This window comes from Rhinolophus hipposideros (assembly GCF_964194185.1).
Source record: "Rhinolophus hipposideros genome assembly, chromosome: 21".
Classification (NCBI taxonomy): domain Eukaryota; kingdom Metazoa; phylum Chordata; class Mammalia; order Chiroptera; family Rhinolophidae; genus Rhinolophus; species Rhinolophus hipposideros.
This window is the reverse complement of record NC_138067.1, coordinates 38,299,656-38,314,115: the sequence shown is the minus strand read 5'-3', so window position 1 is coordinate 38,314,115 and position 14,460 is coordinate 38,299,656. Positions and strand designations below refer to the sequence as shown.

At 39.7% G+C, this 14,460-nt stretch overlaps 1 protein-coding gene across 1 annotated transcript; it reads right to left on the bottom strand.

The window, feature by feature from the left end:
- Positions 1-1,072: 1,072 nt before the first annotated feature.
- LOC308489884 (interferon lambda-3-like) lies at positions 1,073-12,060 on the bottom strand (the record flags this gene model as incomplete). The annotated part of the gene is made up of 6 exons (XM_081031507.1): positions 1,073-1,171; positions 1,269-1,352; positions 1,458-1,601; positions 2,393-2,464; positions 9,120-9,198; positions 12,035-12,060. The coding sequence occupies 6 exons, from the start codon at positions 12,058-12,060 to the stop codon at positions 1,073-1,075; spliced, it is 504 nt and encodes a 167-aa protein (XP_080887633.1).
- Positions 12,061-14,460: the final 2,400 nt, after the last annotated feature.

Genomic DNA, 14,460 nt, shown 5'->3' with positions numbered 1-14,460 from the left:
CTTGGAACCTCCACATGCCATTTTAGGCTGCTCCCTAGGTCCATCTCCCACCTTTCCCTGCTGGTAGAGCTCTAATTTTATTCAGGTATTCACTCTCCCTGGGGTTATATTTTCCCTAGTGTCAGAGGTAGATCTTTGTTAGTCTAACACTATCTCCGTAATTACGTCTTCTTTGCCAGTGATTGGGTTAGGCTTGCGCATGTGACTAAATTCTAGCCAATGAGACAAGCATGCACATCCAATAGAGAGTGTCTCTGAAAGGTTTTCCTTGCTTTTAAGAACTGCGGAAGAATCAAGACCCTAAACATTGTGGAGCAGAGGCAAGCTATCCACACTAAGTCTTGTCCAAATTTGTGACCCATAGAATCTGTGAGCATAATAAGATGGTTGTTGTTTTATTCCGTTAAGTTTGGGGTGGTTTGTTATGACGTGGAGGATGTTGTTTGCGTGTGACAGCTGGAGCTGTGGCTGCCATCTTGAGACCATGAGGTAACCAGAGTAAGAGTCAGTCAACAGAAATAGAAAGAACCTAGTTCCCCAATGACATTATTGAATGAATGAATCAGTCTTAGAACTTCCCTGCCAACTGAATTTTTGTTATGTGGGATAATAAACTCATTTTCATTCTACTTATTTGAGTTTGGTTTCTGATACTTATTATAGGATAAAGTATCCTGATTGATACAGACTTCCATCTGTCCTACGTATACATGGAAAAGAGAGATATGCACCTTTAATTAGACTCATTTTCAGGCAGACACTCACTGGGATACAGTCACAGAGGTCAGGCACATACAAATATACACAACCAGTCATAAATTTTGCCTGCACCATACAGCTATTCAGAGTCACACATATACTCAAGGATTCACTAATCACAGAAGGTTCCAATTCTTTGTTGTTTATTTGAACATATTGTATAAAAGTAGAAAAATAAAAATTTCTTTCAGGCCTGAGTCAGGGCTGCAGCTCCATAAATAAGGGGTGAAAAGAAATAACTTAAGGCAGGGGTGGGGTTTAGTGCTTAAATAAGGTCTGGGCTTCCAGATGAGCTGGGGGTGGGTCCAGGTTCTCAGACACACAGATCTCCCTTGGCTACACAATTCAGGTCCCGTGTGAGGAGGCGGAAGAGGTTGAGTGTGACAGTGCATTCAAGGGATTCTTGAGACAACTGTGAGAAAGATCAGAACATGGTTTCCTATTGCCCAGGCATCAGCCTCCTTCCTTATCCAGAGCCCAGGCATCCATCCTCCTCCTGGATAACTCACCTTTTTGGGGGCCTTCTGGAGCCGGTGTAGCCAGTGGTAGAGGAGGCCATGGGGCCTGGAGTCTGTTACAGGCTGAGGTAAGATCTGTGGGCAGAAGAGGGTGCTGTGTGAGGCAGGGCCTGGGACAGAGGAATGAGATCCCATATGCCCAGAGCCTTCAGACATGGCCTAGGTGTCTGGAGCACTCACACAGGCCTGGAGCTCAGAGTGGATGTGGTGCAGTGTGTGAAGGGGCTGGTCCAGGATGTCCCCTAGAGATGAGTCAGCCATGTTCTCCAGAACCTTCAGTGTCAGGGCAAGCTCAGCCTCCAAGGCCACAGGGCGCTCCCATACCTGAGGGTAAGTGAGAAAGAACAGGTGAGAAAGGCAGGTGAGGTGGAATGCTGAGGAAGGATAGGCAAGAAGGCCCCGTTAAGTGGGGACAGGTAGGAAGTACAGGAAAGGAGGGCAGGTGATAAGGGCACATGTGATGGGGACAGGTGCTAGGACAGGTGAGAGGGAACACATAAGGAAAGATGCAGATAAAGAGGATATAGGTAAGGCAAAAAGATAAGGGAAGAGAGGTGAAAAAGTGAAATGGAGACTAATGAAAGGTGATTCATGGAGGTCACAGAGGTTTGAGGGACATGGAACGGGGATGGGTAAGAAGATAACAGGTTAGGGAGGTCAGTGAGAGGGGGACAGTTAGATGCCCTGGTGAGAAGGGTGAATGAAGGAGGAGTGTATGTTGGGAAAATCTCAGTGGAAGAAACATGATGAGGGACATAGGTGAGAGTCAGTGGTGAGTAGGACAAGTGAGAGGGGAAAAAGGAATCACTATTGAGAGTAGACAGCGACAAGTTGGGTGGGGGAAGAGGAACAGGTGGGGGGACAGACCCCAGGAGAAAAAAGAAGAGAGAAATGAGAAGGAAGGTAAGACGGACAGGCAGAAAGATGACAAAAGGGACCCAGGGAGGGACAGAGTCAAGGGAGCATTTGAAGATGGGCAGGGGCACAGGACAGGTGAGATGAGACCAAACAGAGAGAAGGACAGATGAGATAAAGGCGGTGGGGGGGGGGGTGGCACTTAAGGAGAGAGGAAGAGGGGCCAGGTGAGGGTAAGGGTGGCCTCAGTTTCAACTCACTTGCAGCTCTGTCAGTTCCCATTTCCTGGGGAAGAGGCTGAAGCTGCAGCTCTGGATTTTCAGTGAATTTTGCTGGAGAGCAAGAGCAGAGGTTAGCCCAAAGTAGGATGCTAGCCCATAGGAGTAAGGAGGTAGTTGTAGCAGGAGAGCTTGACTTTAACCTATGGCAGAAAGGATGGAGATTAACCATAGCTGAACAACTAAATGCTAGCCCATAGGAGGAGGACAGAGGTTATTAGTTCACAGTAGCAGGGTAGCAGCTTGGCCAAAGTAGGAGGGGTAGGGGATAGCCTACAACAACAGCTCACAGATCCAAGATGGTGGCAGCATAGGAGGATGCTGAACTCTCACGCTTCCAGGAGCACACTGAAATATACTCCTATATATAGAATAATTACTCTTGAGAGACAACTGAGGGCTGAATGAACAGCTTCTAAACAATAAATGAGAGAAAGAGACTGGATAGAAAATGCTAGGAAACTGTGGGAACTCTCTGGGATTGGAGGTGCAAATGAGAGCACCATTGTTTATGTTCCCCTCTACCTCAATAGGGTAGGAAGGAGCTGCATTTGGGTGCTCTGGCCTACCTGCAAGGTCACTGCAGCATGTTTCCAGCCACACTGCCTGGAGCCCATTTTGGCTCTGAACAAAGGTAGCAAGCATTATCAACAGGGCATTACAACAGGCACCTGACCTCCCACCTAGAGCAGCTTTAGCTTGATAGGCTAGCACTTTAGATGCTGTAGGCACTTGCTTGGCTCCAACTGGCCTGCCAAAACCACCCAGCACAGACAGCCTATACAAAGTTCACTTTTATACAAGGCCATTTTTTCAAGACTGGGAGAGAGCTATTTTGTCCAATTCATATAAACATGGAAAATCAAACAAAATGACAAGAAAGACAGAAGAATATGTCTCAAATGAGGGTACAAACAAAAAAAAAATCCCTGGGGTGGGGGGCAAATAAAAACCCAAAGGAAATGGAGATAAATAATTTGCCTGATAAAGAATTTACAAAAAAAAAAAAAAAAAAAAAAAAGTCGTAAGGATGCTTACCAAACATGAGAGTGGAATAGAGGAAGTTAGGGAGAATTTCAACAAAGAGTTAAAAAGTATAATAAAGAATCAAGCAGAACTGAAGAATACAGTAACTGAAATCAAAAGCAAATTAGAAGGAATCAACACCAGATTAGCTAATGCAGAAGAATGGACCAGCAACCTGGAAGACAGATTAATGAAAATCAATCAATCAGAAGAGCAAAAAGAAAAAAGAATTTAAAAAAATAGCACAGTTTAAGAGACCTCAGGGACAACATCAAGCTCACAAACATTGGCATTATAGGAATCCCAAAAGGAGAAGAAAGAGAGAGAGGAACAGAAACTTTATTGAAGAAATAATGGCTGAAAACTCTTTTAAACTGAGAACGGAAAAAGACATTCAGGTCCACGAAGCACAGAGAGTTCCAAACAAAATGAACCCACAGAGACCTACACCAGGGCATATTGTATTTAAAATGGCAAAAGATAAATAGACAATTTTGAAGGCAGCAAGAGGAAAGCAACTAGTTACATGTAAAGGAAATGCCATAAGGCTATCAGAGGATTTCTCAGCAGCAACTTTACAGGCCAGAAAAGAGTGACAAAACATCTTTAAAGTGCTGAAAGAAAGGAACCTTCAACCTAGAATAATTTACCCAGCAAGGTTATTATTCAGAATTGAAGGAGATATAAAGAGTTTCCAGGACAAGCAAAAAACCAGAGTTCATCGCCATTATACCAGCTTTACAAGAAATGTTAAGGGGTCTTTAAACAGAAAGGGAAAAGCTATAACCAGAATTAAGAAAATGTGAGAAAGGGAGATGAAAATTTCACAGGTAAAGTCAAATATTTAATAAATACAATGTATTGGACATTTTAAAAGATACTATAAAGGTCAAAAGACAGAATTACCAAACTCAACTCAAACTACAATAAACACTTAGGAGATACACAGAAAGATGTAAAATATGACCTCAAAAACATAAAGCATAGAGGGGGGAATAAAAATGTAGTAGTTTTATAACATATTTTAACTTAAATGCCTATTAGCGTAAAATAGACTGCTATAAACATAGAATGATATCCATAAACCTCATGATAACCATAAATCAAAAACCTATAAAAGATACAAAAGAATAGAGAAAGGAACCCAAACAAAACACTAAAGAAAACCAGTAAATCATAAGGGGAGAGATTAAGAGAAAAAGAAAGAAACAGAGAACCATAAAAACAATTAAAATACAATGAACAAAATGGCAATAAGTACATACTTATCAACAATTACTTTAAATGTAGATGGATTAGTGCTCCAGTAAAAAGACATAGGGTGGCTGCATGGATTAAAAAACATCACCCATCTATATGCTGCTTACAAGAGTCTTGCTTCAAATTGAAAGACGCATACAGACTGAAAGTAAAGGGATAGAAAAAGATATTCCATGCAAATAAAAATGAAAAGAAAGCTGGGGTAGAAACATCAGATACAACAGACATTAAAACAAAAACTATAAAAATAGACAAAGAAGGACATCATATAATTATAAAGGGGTCAATCCAACGTGGATATAACAATCATAAATATCTACATGCCCAACATAGGAGCACATAGATATATAAAGCAAATATTAAAGGACATAAAGGGAGAAATTCAAAGTATACAATAATAGGGGATTTTAATACCCCACTCACATCTATGGATAGACCATCCAAACAGAAGATTTATCATATAAGGAAATAATAGCCTTAAATGTCATATTAGATTAGATTGACTTAACAGATATTTATTGAACATTTAATCCAAAGCTGCAGAATACACTTTTATTTTTCCAAGTATCTCCCGGACAGATAACATATTAGGTCATATCATAAGCCTCAGTAAATTCAAGAAGATTGAAATCATAGAAAGCATCTTTTATGGCCACAATAACTTGAAACTAGAAATAACTACAGGAAGAAATTTGGAAAAAGCACAAATACGTAGAGACTAAATGACATGCTACTACACAACCAATGGATTAAATCAAACAGAAACTCAAAAACTACCTTGAGACAAAGGAAAATGAAACACAATTTTTTAAAATTTATGGGATGCAGCTAAAGCAATTCCGAGAGGGAAATTCATAGCTATACAGGCTAACCTCAAGAAATGAGAAAAATTCCAAATAAACAATCTCACTTTATACCTAAATGAACTAGAAACAGAAGAACAAACAAAACCTAAAGTAAACAGAAGGAAGGAGATAATTAAGATCACAGTGGAAATAAACAAAATAGAAATTAAAAACACAATAGCAAAGATCAATGAAACTAAGAGCTGGTTCACTGAAAAGATAAACAAAATTGATAAACTTTTAGCCAAACTCATCAACAAAAAAAGAGAAAGCTCACGTAAATAAAATCATAGATAAAAGAGAAGTTACAACAGATAGCAAAAATACAAAGACCCATTAAAGTATAGTATGAACAATTATATGACAATAAATTTGATAGTCTAGAAGAAATGGATAAATTTCTAGAAGTATAAAACTTCCAAGACTGAACCAGGAAAAAATATAAAGACAAATTACTAGCAGTGAAATTGAAGCAGAAAAAAAACTCCTAACAAATAAAAGGACCACATGGCTTCACAGGTGAATTCTACAAAACATTTAAAGAAAAATTAATACCTATGCTTCTTAAACTGTTTCAAGTAATTGAAGAGGAAGGAATACTTCCAAACTCATTTTATGAGGCCAGCATTACTCCTATACCAAAAAACAAAGATATTACAAAACGATAATTACAGGTCAATATCCTTGATGAACATAGATGCAAAAATTCTCAACAAAATATTAGCAAACTGGTTTCAACAATACATTAAAAGGATCTTACACCATGACCAAGTGGGATTTATCCCAGGGATACAAGGATGGTTCAATATACATAAATCAATCAATGTGATAGATCACATTAACAAAAGGAAGGATAAAGTTATATGATCATCTCAATAGATGCAGAAAAAGCATAAAACAAAATTCAACATGCTTTTATGATTAAACCTCTCAATAAAGCAGGTACAGAAGGAACACATCTCAACATAATAAAGACTATATATGATAAACCCACAGCGAATATTATAATTAATGGTGAAAATATTAAAGCTTTTCCTCTAAGATCAGGAACAACACAACGATGCCCAATATCACCACTTCTATTCAACATAGTATTGGAATTCCTCGTCATAGCAATCAGACAAGAAAAAGAAATAAAAGACATCCAAATTGGAAAGGATGACATAAAACTCTCATTATTTGCTGATGACATGATACTATATATACTAAAGAATCCACCACCCAAAAAAACTATTAGAACTAATAAATGAATTCATTTTTGTAGTATACAGAATCAACATACAGAAACCTGTTGTGTTTCTATACACCAATAATAAACAATCAGAAGGAGTAATTAAGAAAACAATCCCATTTACAATGCATCAAAAAGCATAAAATATCTAGGAATAAATTTACCCAAAGAGGTGAAAGACCTGCACTTAGACAACTGTAAGACACTGAAGAAATAAATTGAAGAGGATACAAATGAATGGGAATACCTTGCTCATGTATTGAAAGGATTAACATTATTAAATGTTCTTATTGCCTAAAGCAATATACAGATTCAATGCAATCCCTATTACAAATACCAATGACATTCTTCTCAGAACTAAAACAACTAATCCTAAAATTTATGTGGAAAAGATCCCAAATAGCCAAAAAAAGAAAAGAAAAGAAAATCTTGAGAAAGATCAAAGTGGGAGCTATCAGATTCCCTGATATCAAACTGTACTACAAAAGTACAATAATCAAAATAGTATGATGCTGGCATAAAAACAGATATATAGCTCAATGGATAGAATAGGTATCCCAGAAATAAATCCTTGCTTATATGGTCAATAAATCTATGACAAAGGAGGCAAGGATATACAATATGGTACGGACAGTCTCTTTAATAAGTGTTGTTGGGAAAACTGGACAAATACATGGGGGAAAAAATGAAATAGGCACCGAACATGTGGTTCAGGTGGGTGGAGCACAGTGCTCTTTAAGCTGAGGTCCCAGGTTCAATTCCCACATGGGCCAATGAGCTGCGCCCTCTACAGCTAAGATTGTGAATGACAGCTTTCCCTGGAGCTGGGCTGCGCTGAGCAGCTGGAGGTTGGCATGGGTTGTTGTGTGCTGCTGCAGGCTACAATGTGCGGCCATGAGCTGCTGTGAGTGGCCCACCAATGACTGGAGATCAGCCAGGGGAGTGCAAGGCTCATAATACCAGCATGGGCCAAGGAGCTGTGTCCTACACAACTACACTGAGAAACAATGGCTTGAACTGGAGTGTGGGGGGAGGCGGAAGAAAGGGGGTAAAAAAAGAATGCAAAAAAAAAAAAAAATGAAATCAGACTACTTTATTACACCATGTACAAAAATAAACTCAAAGTGGAATAAAAGCTTAAATGTATGACCTGACACCATAAAACTCCTAGAAGAAAACATGAGCAGTCTTTGATATTGGTGTTAGCAGTCTCTTTTTGGATGTATCTCCTTGGGCAAGGGCAACAAAACAAAAAATAAACAAGCAGGACTACATCAAACTAAAAAGTTTTTGCACAGCGAAGGAAACCATCAACAAAAGAAAAAGACAACCTACTAAATGGAGAAGATATTTGCAAATTATATATTTGATAAGGGGTTAATATCCAAAAAACTATAAAGATCTCATACAATTTAACACCAAAAAAATTAAAACCCACCAAAACAATCCAATGAAAAAAATGGTCAGAGGATCTGAATAGGTATTTCCCCAAAGAAGACATACAGATGGCCAACAGACATATGAAAAGATCCTCATCATCACTAATCATCAGGGAAATGCAAGTTAAAACCACCATGAGCTATCACCTCACACCTGTTAGAATGGCTAGCATCAAAAAAATCGACAAATAACAAGTGCTGGTGAGGATGTGGAGAAAAGGAAACCCTTGTATGCTATTGGTGGGATTGTAAATGAGTGCAGCCACTATAGAAACAGCAGAGATGCCTCACAAACTTAAAAATAAAGCTGCCATATGATCCAATAATTCCGCTTCTGGGTATTTATCCAAAGAAAACAAAAACCCTAATTTGAAATGATATATGCACCCCTACGTTTACTACAGCATTACTAATAATAGCCAAGATATGGAAGCAACCTCAGTGTCCATCAATATATGAATGGATAGTGAAATGACACTTTTCTCCCGGAGTTCAGGAACAAGACAAAGATATTCACTATTCTCACTTCTATTTAACATGTATTAAGGTTCTAGTCCGTTTAATAAAGCAAGATAAATAAGAGGTATAACGAATGGAAAGGAAGAGTAAAACTCATTTGCATTTGACATGTCTGTTTATGGAGAAAAACTAAAACAATCTATGGCAAACTATAGGATTAGTAAGGGAATTTAACAAGAAAGTTAAATGCAAGACTGAAAGAAAAAAGTTCTCATCACAAGAAAAAAAACAATTCTGTAACTATATACAGTGACGGATGTTAACTAGACATTGTGGTGATTATTTAGCAATATATACAAGTATCAAATCACTATGTGGTACGCCCCAAACTATTATAATGTTGTATGTCAATTATATCTCAATTTTTAAAAAAAGCAATAGGTACTCACCAAGGCATCTTTGGCTTTCCTGAAGGCTTTCCATTCCGTTGGTGGCAGAGATTTGAACTTTCCTATGTCACAGCCCGTCCTGGTTGAGGTGGAAGGAGGGACAGGGCCTGCTCTGGCCAAGCCCAGCCCTAAGGCTACAAACGCGAGGAACCAAGTTGCAAGCATGGCAAAATCGCAACTGCTTCCCTGGCTTCATGGCTTGGCTTTTTAACCAAGCAAAATGAGCAATCCTGGATGATGTGTGTAAAGCGAAAAAGCAAGTGGAAATTTCGATTTCAACGTTGACTTAAAAGGCATGAGTGGGTGGGGCCAGCTGCTGAGTCAGGTGAGCTCACAGGTGTGTGGGGGGCGGGGCAGGTGAGCACAGAGCCCTGCCCTGAAGGAAAGAGAAACTGAAATCAATCCCGGGAGGGAGCCTGAGAAATTCCTGAGCCTAGTTTAGGAGTCTTTGGGACTTTGGGGAGCTGTGGCAGGTAGACGGATAGGCAGCTGTCACAGCAGGGCAGGGACTGGGCAGGGTAAGGGTGAGCCTGCCTGAGTGGCAGACAGGGAACTTCCTCCCCTGCTTTAAGCATGGTTTATGCTTCGAACATTCCTGTGAGGACAGTAAATCCTTACTTAATGTCATTGGCAGGTTCTTGGAACCCATCTAACGAAATCAATTTGACTATAGGCTAACTGATATAAACAAGAATTAAATTCCTACAGCATATTTCTGGTCACAAAAATATCACCAGACTTGTAAATAAAGATCCAAAACATGTCTAATATATAGATATAAAACTTTTATTTATTTTAAGTGTGTCTTTCCAGGACCCATCAGCTCCAAGTCAAGTAGTTGTTTCAATCTAGCTGTGGAGGGCACAGCTCACAGTGGCCCATGTGGGGATCGAACGTACAACCTTGTTAAGAGCACCGCGCTCTAACCAACTGATTTAACCTGCCACCCCAAAACACTGCTAGTATTAAACATTGAAATGAATGTGAGCTATCCATACATTAAAGAAAGGTTCATAAAAACAAGTAAAATAATGATTTTCTGGTCTGCTTTTGCGGGGTCACAGGTGTCTGGAGCCTTGTTGGCAGCTCAGGGTGCACGGTGGTGTCCACCCTGGACAGGAGCCCTGCATCGCAGGGCCACTCGCACACACCCACACTTACTCATACTGGGAAAATTCGGACACAATAATTGGGAGGAAATTGAAGTCCCCGGAGAAAACCCTTGCAGACACGGGGAAAACGTGCAAACTTCACACAGACAGTGACCCCAGCCGGGAATCGATTTTTCTTCTCAGTAACATTATAATGCAATGACATTGAATAAAACAACATTGTTCGAGGAACTGCTGTACTTATTTTTATGATCATCTCTATTTTACCTGTGAGGAAACTGAGGCACAGGAAGGAAAAGTGTCTTGCCTTAGGTCTCACAGCTGGTTAATCGCAGAGCTGGGGTTTAAAGAGTCCCATGTGAGTATCTCCCTATTCTATAAACAGCCAAAGTAGAAGCTGGGCACCTCTAGGAATCACAGACACCCAGCTCTCCTTTCTCTCCCGCTGGGTAACATGACAGGGTAGGGAGCTCCTCATGCACTGGGGCAAGAACATTTGCTGGGGATCCGAGGAGCTGCCTGGTACGAAGGCTGTCAGGAGATCTTCCAGAAGGCAGGCAGAGTCTGGTTGCTTTGCTATCATCATCACCACCCCCCCCACTCCCCGCCCCACAGTAATAATATTTGTGTAGCAAATAGGGAATTGCTTTGACATTCAGGCACTTTGTATTTTTCATTATTTTTTTCTTGGCCCTCAAGTACAGCAAGTTATTAATCATATTCTTCAGATCATAACAGAATCTCAATTGGCCCATGAAAGACCCTCTAAGGTTTTACTGGTGCCCCCATACCCAATCTCCACTCCCACCCCTCCCCTTCACAGGCACCCTCTTTAATACACTTGATATATCTTTATAATTTGTGGTTTTGTGTGGGTATATGTGTTTCCAATTTACATAAATGGGATTGTGCTATAAATCTTATTCTATCGCTTCCTTTTTTTAAAAAAATTTAACAGTACATTTCTGAGATGATGTATAGCGGTGCACATTAAGTTCTCTGCTTCTAATTGCTGCATCGTATTCCATGGTGTGCCCACAGCACTTTCACTTTTCTGTTCTTATCTAGTCTCCCAGTGATGGACACTTAGTTTGCCTCCAGCTCCCCATCACCATAAGGCTCTCACATGTCCTCACTGTGGGAGGTTTTCTAGGATATACCAGAGCACCCCAGCTAATGCCCCCACCATATCCCCTCAGCTCATCTTCTTGCTCCTGTTGAAAGGGTGGGTAGTTTCCCCACATACTGACAGCTTCCCACCTCACGTGCCGGTATTGTTCTGCTTCTGTATGAACTCTTTCTCCTGTCTGCGTGCACAACACACCGGAAGTGCCAGGATTAATTCTTCAGGGGCATTCCTCAATCAGTGAGAGTCAGAGCCGGTGAATAAATACTCTGCATCCCTTTTCCTCAGTGTATCAGTTCTGAGGTGTGTTCTACATGATTCCTTAAATCCTCAAAGGGTTCCCGGAACAAGGAGCTTCATCTAGATGCTTACAGCATTCACCCTTTCAGGGCAGGGACTAAGGTGAGGAAGCCCACATGCCTAGTGTGCAAAATTTAAGAAGGTGCTCGCTCTCAGGTTCAGGCAAGTGCCCTAGATGCCTCAGCTGCCTCACTGTAGTCCAGACCCTGCACCATTTATTGGCTTTTTTCTCTTCCAGTCCCAATTTCCCCACTCTCTTGTGCTTCCTGGGGACACTTCCCAAATAAACCACCTGCACCCTCGGTTGAGGGCATGTTTTTGGAAGACCCAAAACTAAGACATATTCAGGAGTAGGATGTCTGGGCCACAGGGCATACCTGTACTTATATTGTCTGGTCCGCATTATTCAATAGGACTTTCTGCCACAATGGAAGTGTTCTGTATCTGAACTGTCCAATATAGTAGCCACTAACGACATGTGGCTGTTGAGTGCTTAAAATTTGGCTGTGCAATGGAGGAACTGAATTTTCAGTTTCTTTCATTTTTCTTTAATTTAAATTGAATTGCTATATGTGTCTGGTGGCTACCATAATGGGCAGTGCAGTTGTAAGTACTCATCTATCGCTCTCCCAAATAGCTGCACCTGCTTCCCTTCCTCAGGAAGTGCTCAAGAGTTCCTGTATCCACACAATAGTGTGGCCTCCTCAACACCTGGATCTCATTTAGATGACGTGGTCCTGGACCTCGTTGGTGAATCTAATGCAAAATAGATGAGACTTTTGAAACTGTGGAAAGAAAGGTGTGAATTTGCCTGTGGAAGGAATGTAAATGCTTTGTGGCCAGAGAGTGCAGACTGTTGTAATTTAAAAATAAGTCTTTGACCCTTCCCCCACTGAGAAGTGGGTCTGTCCCCTTCCCTTAAATCTAGGCTGCCCTTAGTGACTCATGTGTAACTATGGGTGCTGCATGACCCGTGAAGCTAACTCAGAAAAGACAAGGCAGCTTCTGCTTGGTGTTCTTGAGACTCTCACACTGGGGAAGGCACCTATCGTGATTACCCTGAGATCATGCTCCCACCCTCACTCGGCATTGACTGCCAGCCATGTGAGTTGGCCACTTCAGATATATAGCCCAGCTCTCAGATCCCTTAAACTATGGCTGGGTTCTATCACCTCTGATCCCCACCCTACCTAGGATCCTATGTAGCCATTTTTACTCTACTGCCTCTGGAGTCCAGGGAACAAAAGAATTATCTATGCATACATATATTCATAACATAAAATCTCCCCCTTTATATACAAATGCATGTACACACACGTGTGTGTGTGTGTGTGTGTGTGGTGTTACCATGTAACAAATATATAATTACTATGTAACAAATTATCCAAAATCCCAAAACTTGTGATCCAGCTATTTTGCAAGGTGACTGGCCCTGGGTATGTGTGAACAGAGCTCTAATTATTGCCCTGTCAGTGACAAGATTTAAAAAGGGACTAGAATCTCATAATATAATACTCCAAATGTCTAGGATACGAGAAAATAATTCATTATACTCATCATCTCAAAAACCAGGAAAATATTAAATAGACTGGGAAAAGCCAATAAATAGATGCCAATACCAAGATGACACAGATGTTGGAACTATCTGATGAGAATTTAAAAATAACTATTGTAAAAATGCTTCAATGATCAATCATGAAAACTCTTGAAACAAATTAAAGAATAGAAAGTCACAGCAAAAAGATAGAAGACATAAAGAACTGAATTGAAATTTTAGAACTAAAAAATACACTAACTGAAATAAAACTCATTGGAAGGGCTAAATAGAAAAATGGGATAAGAGAGAAAGGAATCAGTCACCTTGATAATAGACCAATAGAAATTATCCACTCTGAACAACAGAGAGTAAATAGATTGTAGTGTGAACAAAAAAGTAGACTTTTTAAATTTAAAAGGGGCCTTTTGGGACAAAAGGAGCCTCGGGGACCTTTGTGATGATAACAAAAGATCTAACATTCACATCACTGAAGTTCTAGAAGAAAAACAGAAAGAAAGTAGGTCTGAAAAAATATTTGAAGAAATAATGGCTGAAAACATCCCATATTTGGCAAACTGTATAAACCTACAGATTTAAGAAGCTGAATAAACTTTAAACAGGATAAATGCAAAGAAATTCATATCCAGGAACATCAATATCAAACTTCTGAAAATGAAGGACAAAGAAAGAATCTTGAAAGGAACCAGAGAGAAATGACACATTACATTTTATAGGGGTTGAACAATTTGACTGTAGATTTCTCCAGGAGACAGTGGCACATTTTTTAAGTGCTGAAGGAAAAGAAATGTCAATCCAGACTTTTTTATCCAGCGAAAATATTCTTTAGGAAAGAATGTGAAATAAGACATTTCAAAATGAAGAAAACTAATAGAATTTGTCACTAGCCAACTTGTATTAAAAGAAATGCTGAAGTTCTTCAAACAGAAAGAAAATAAAAGCCAGAGGAAGCTTAGAACATTAGGAATGAGGAAAGGCTTAAGGAACAAGTAAATATATAGGTAAATATAATAGACTATCCTCCTCTGAAGTTTTAAAAATAATGCTTGATGTTTCAAAGCAAATTATACTACTGTCTGATGTTATTCTCAACATATTAAAAATATATTTATGTATTCATAATTCAGAGAGGTTAAAGGGACCTAACTAGCAATAAGGTGTCTACATTTCATTTGACATGGTAAAATGTTAACACTGTTCCAGAGAGATAAGTTATATGTATATTGAAATCCTAGAGCAACCACTAAA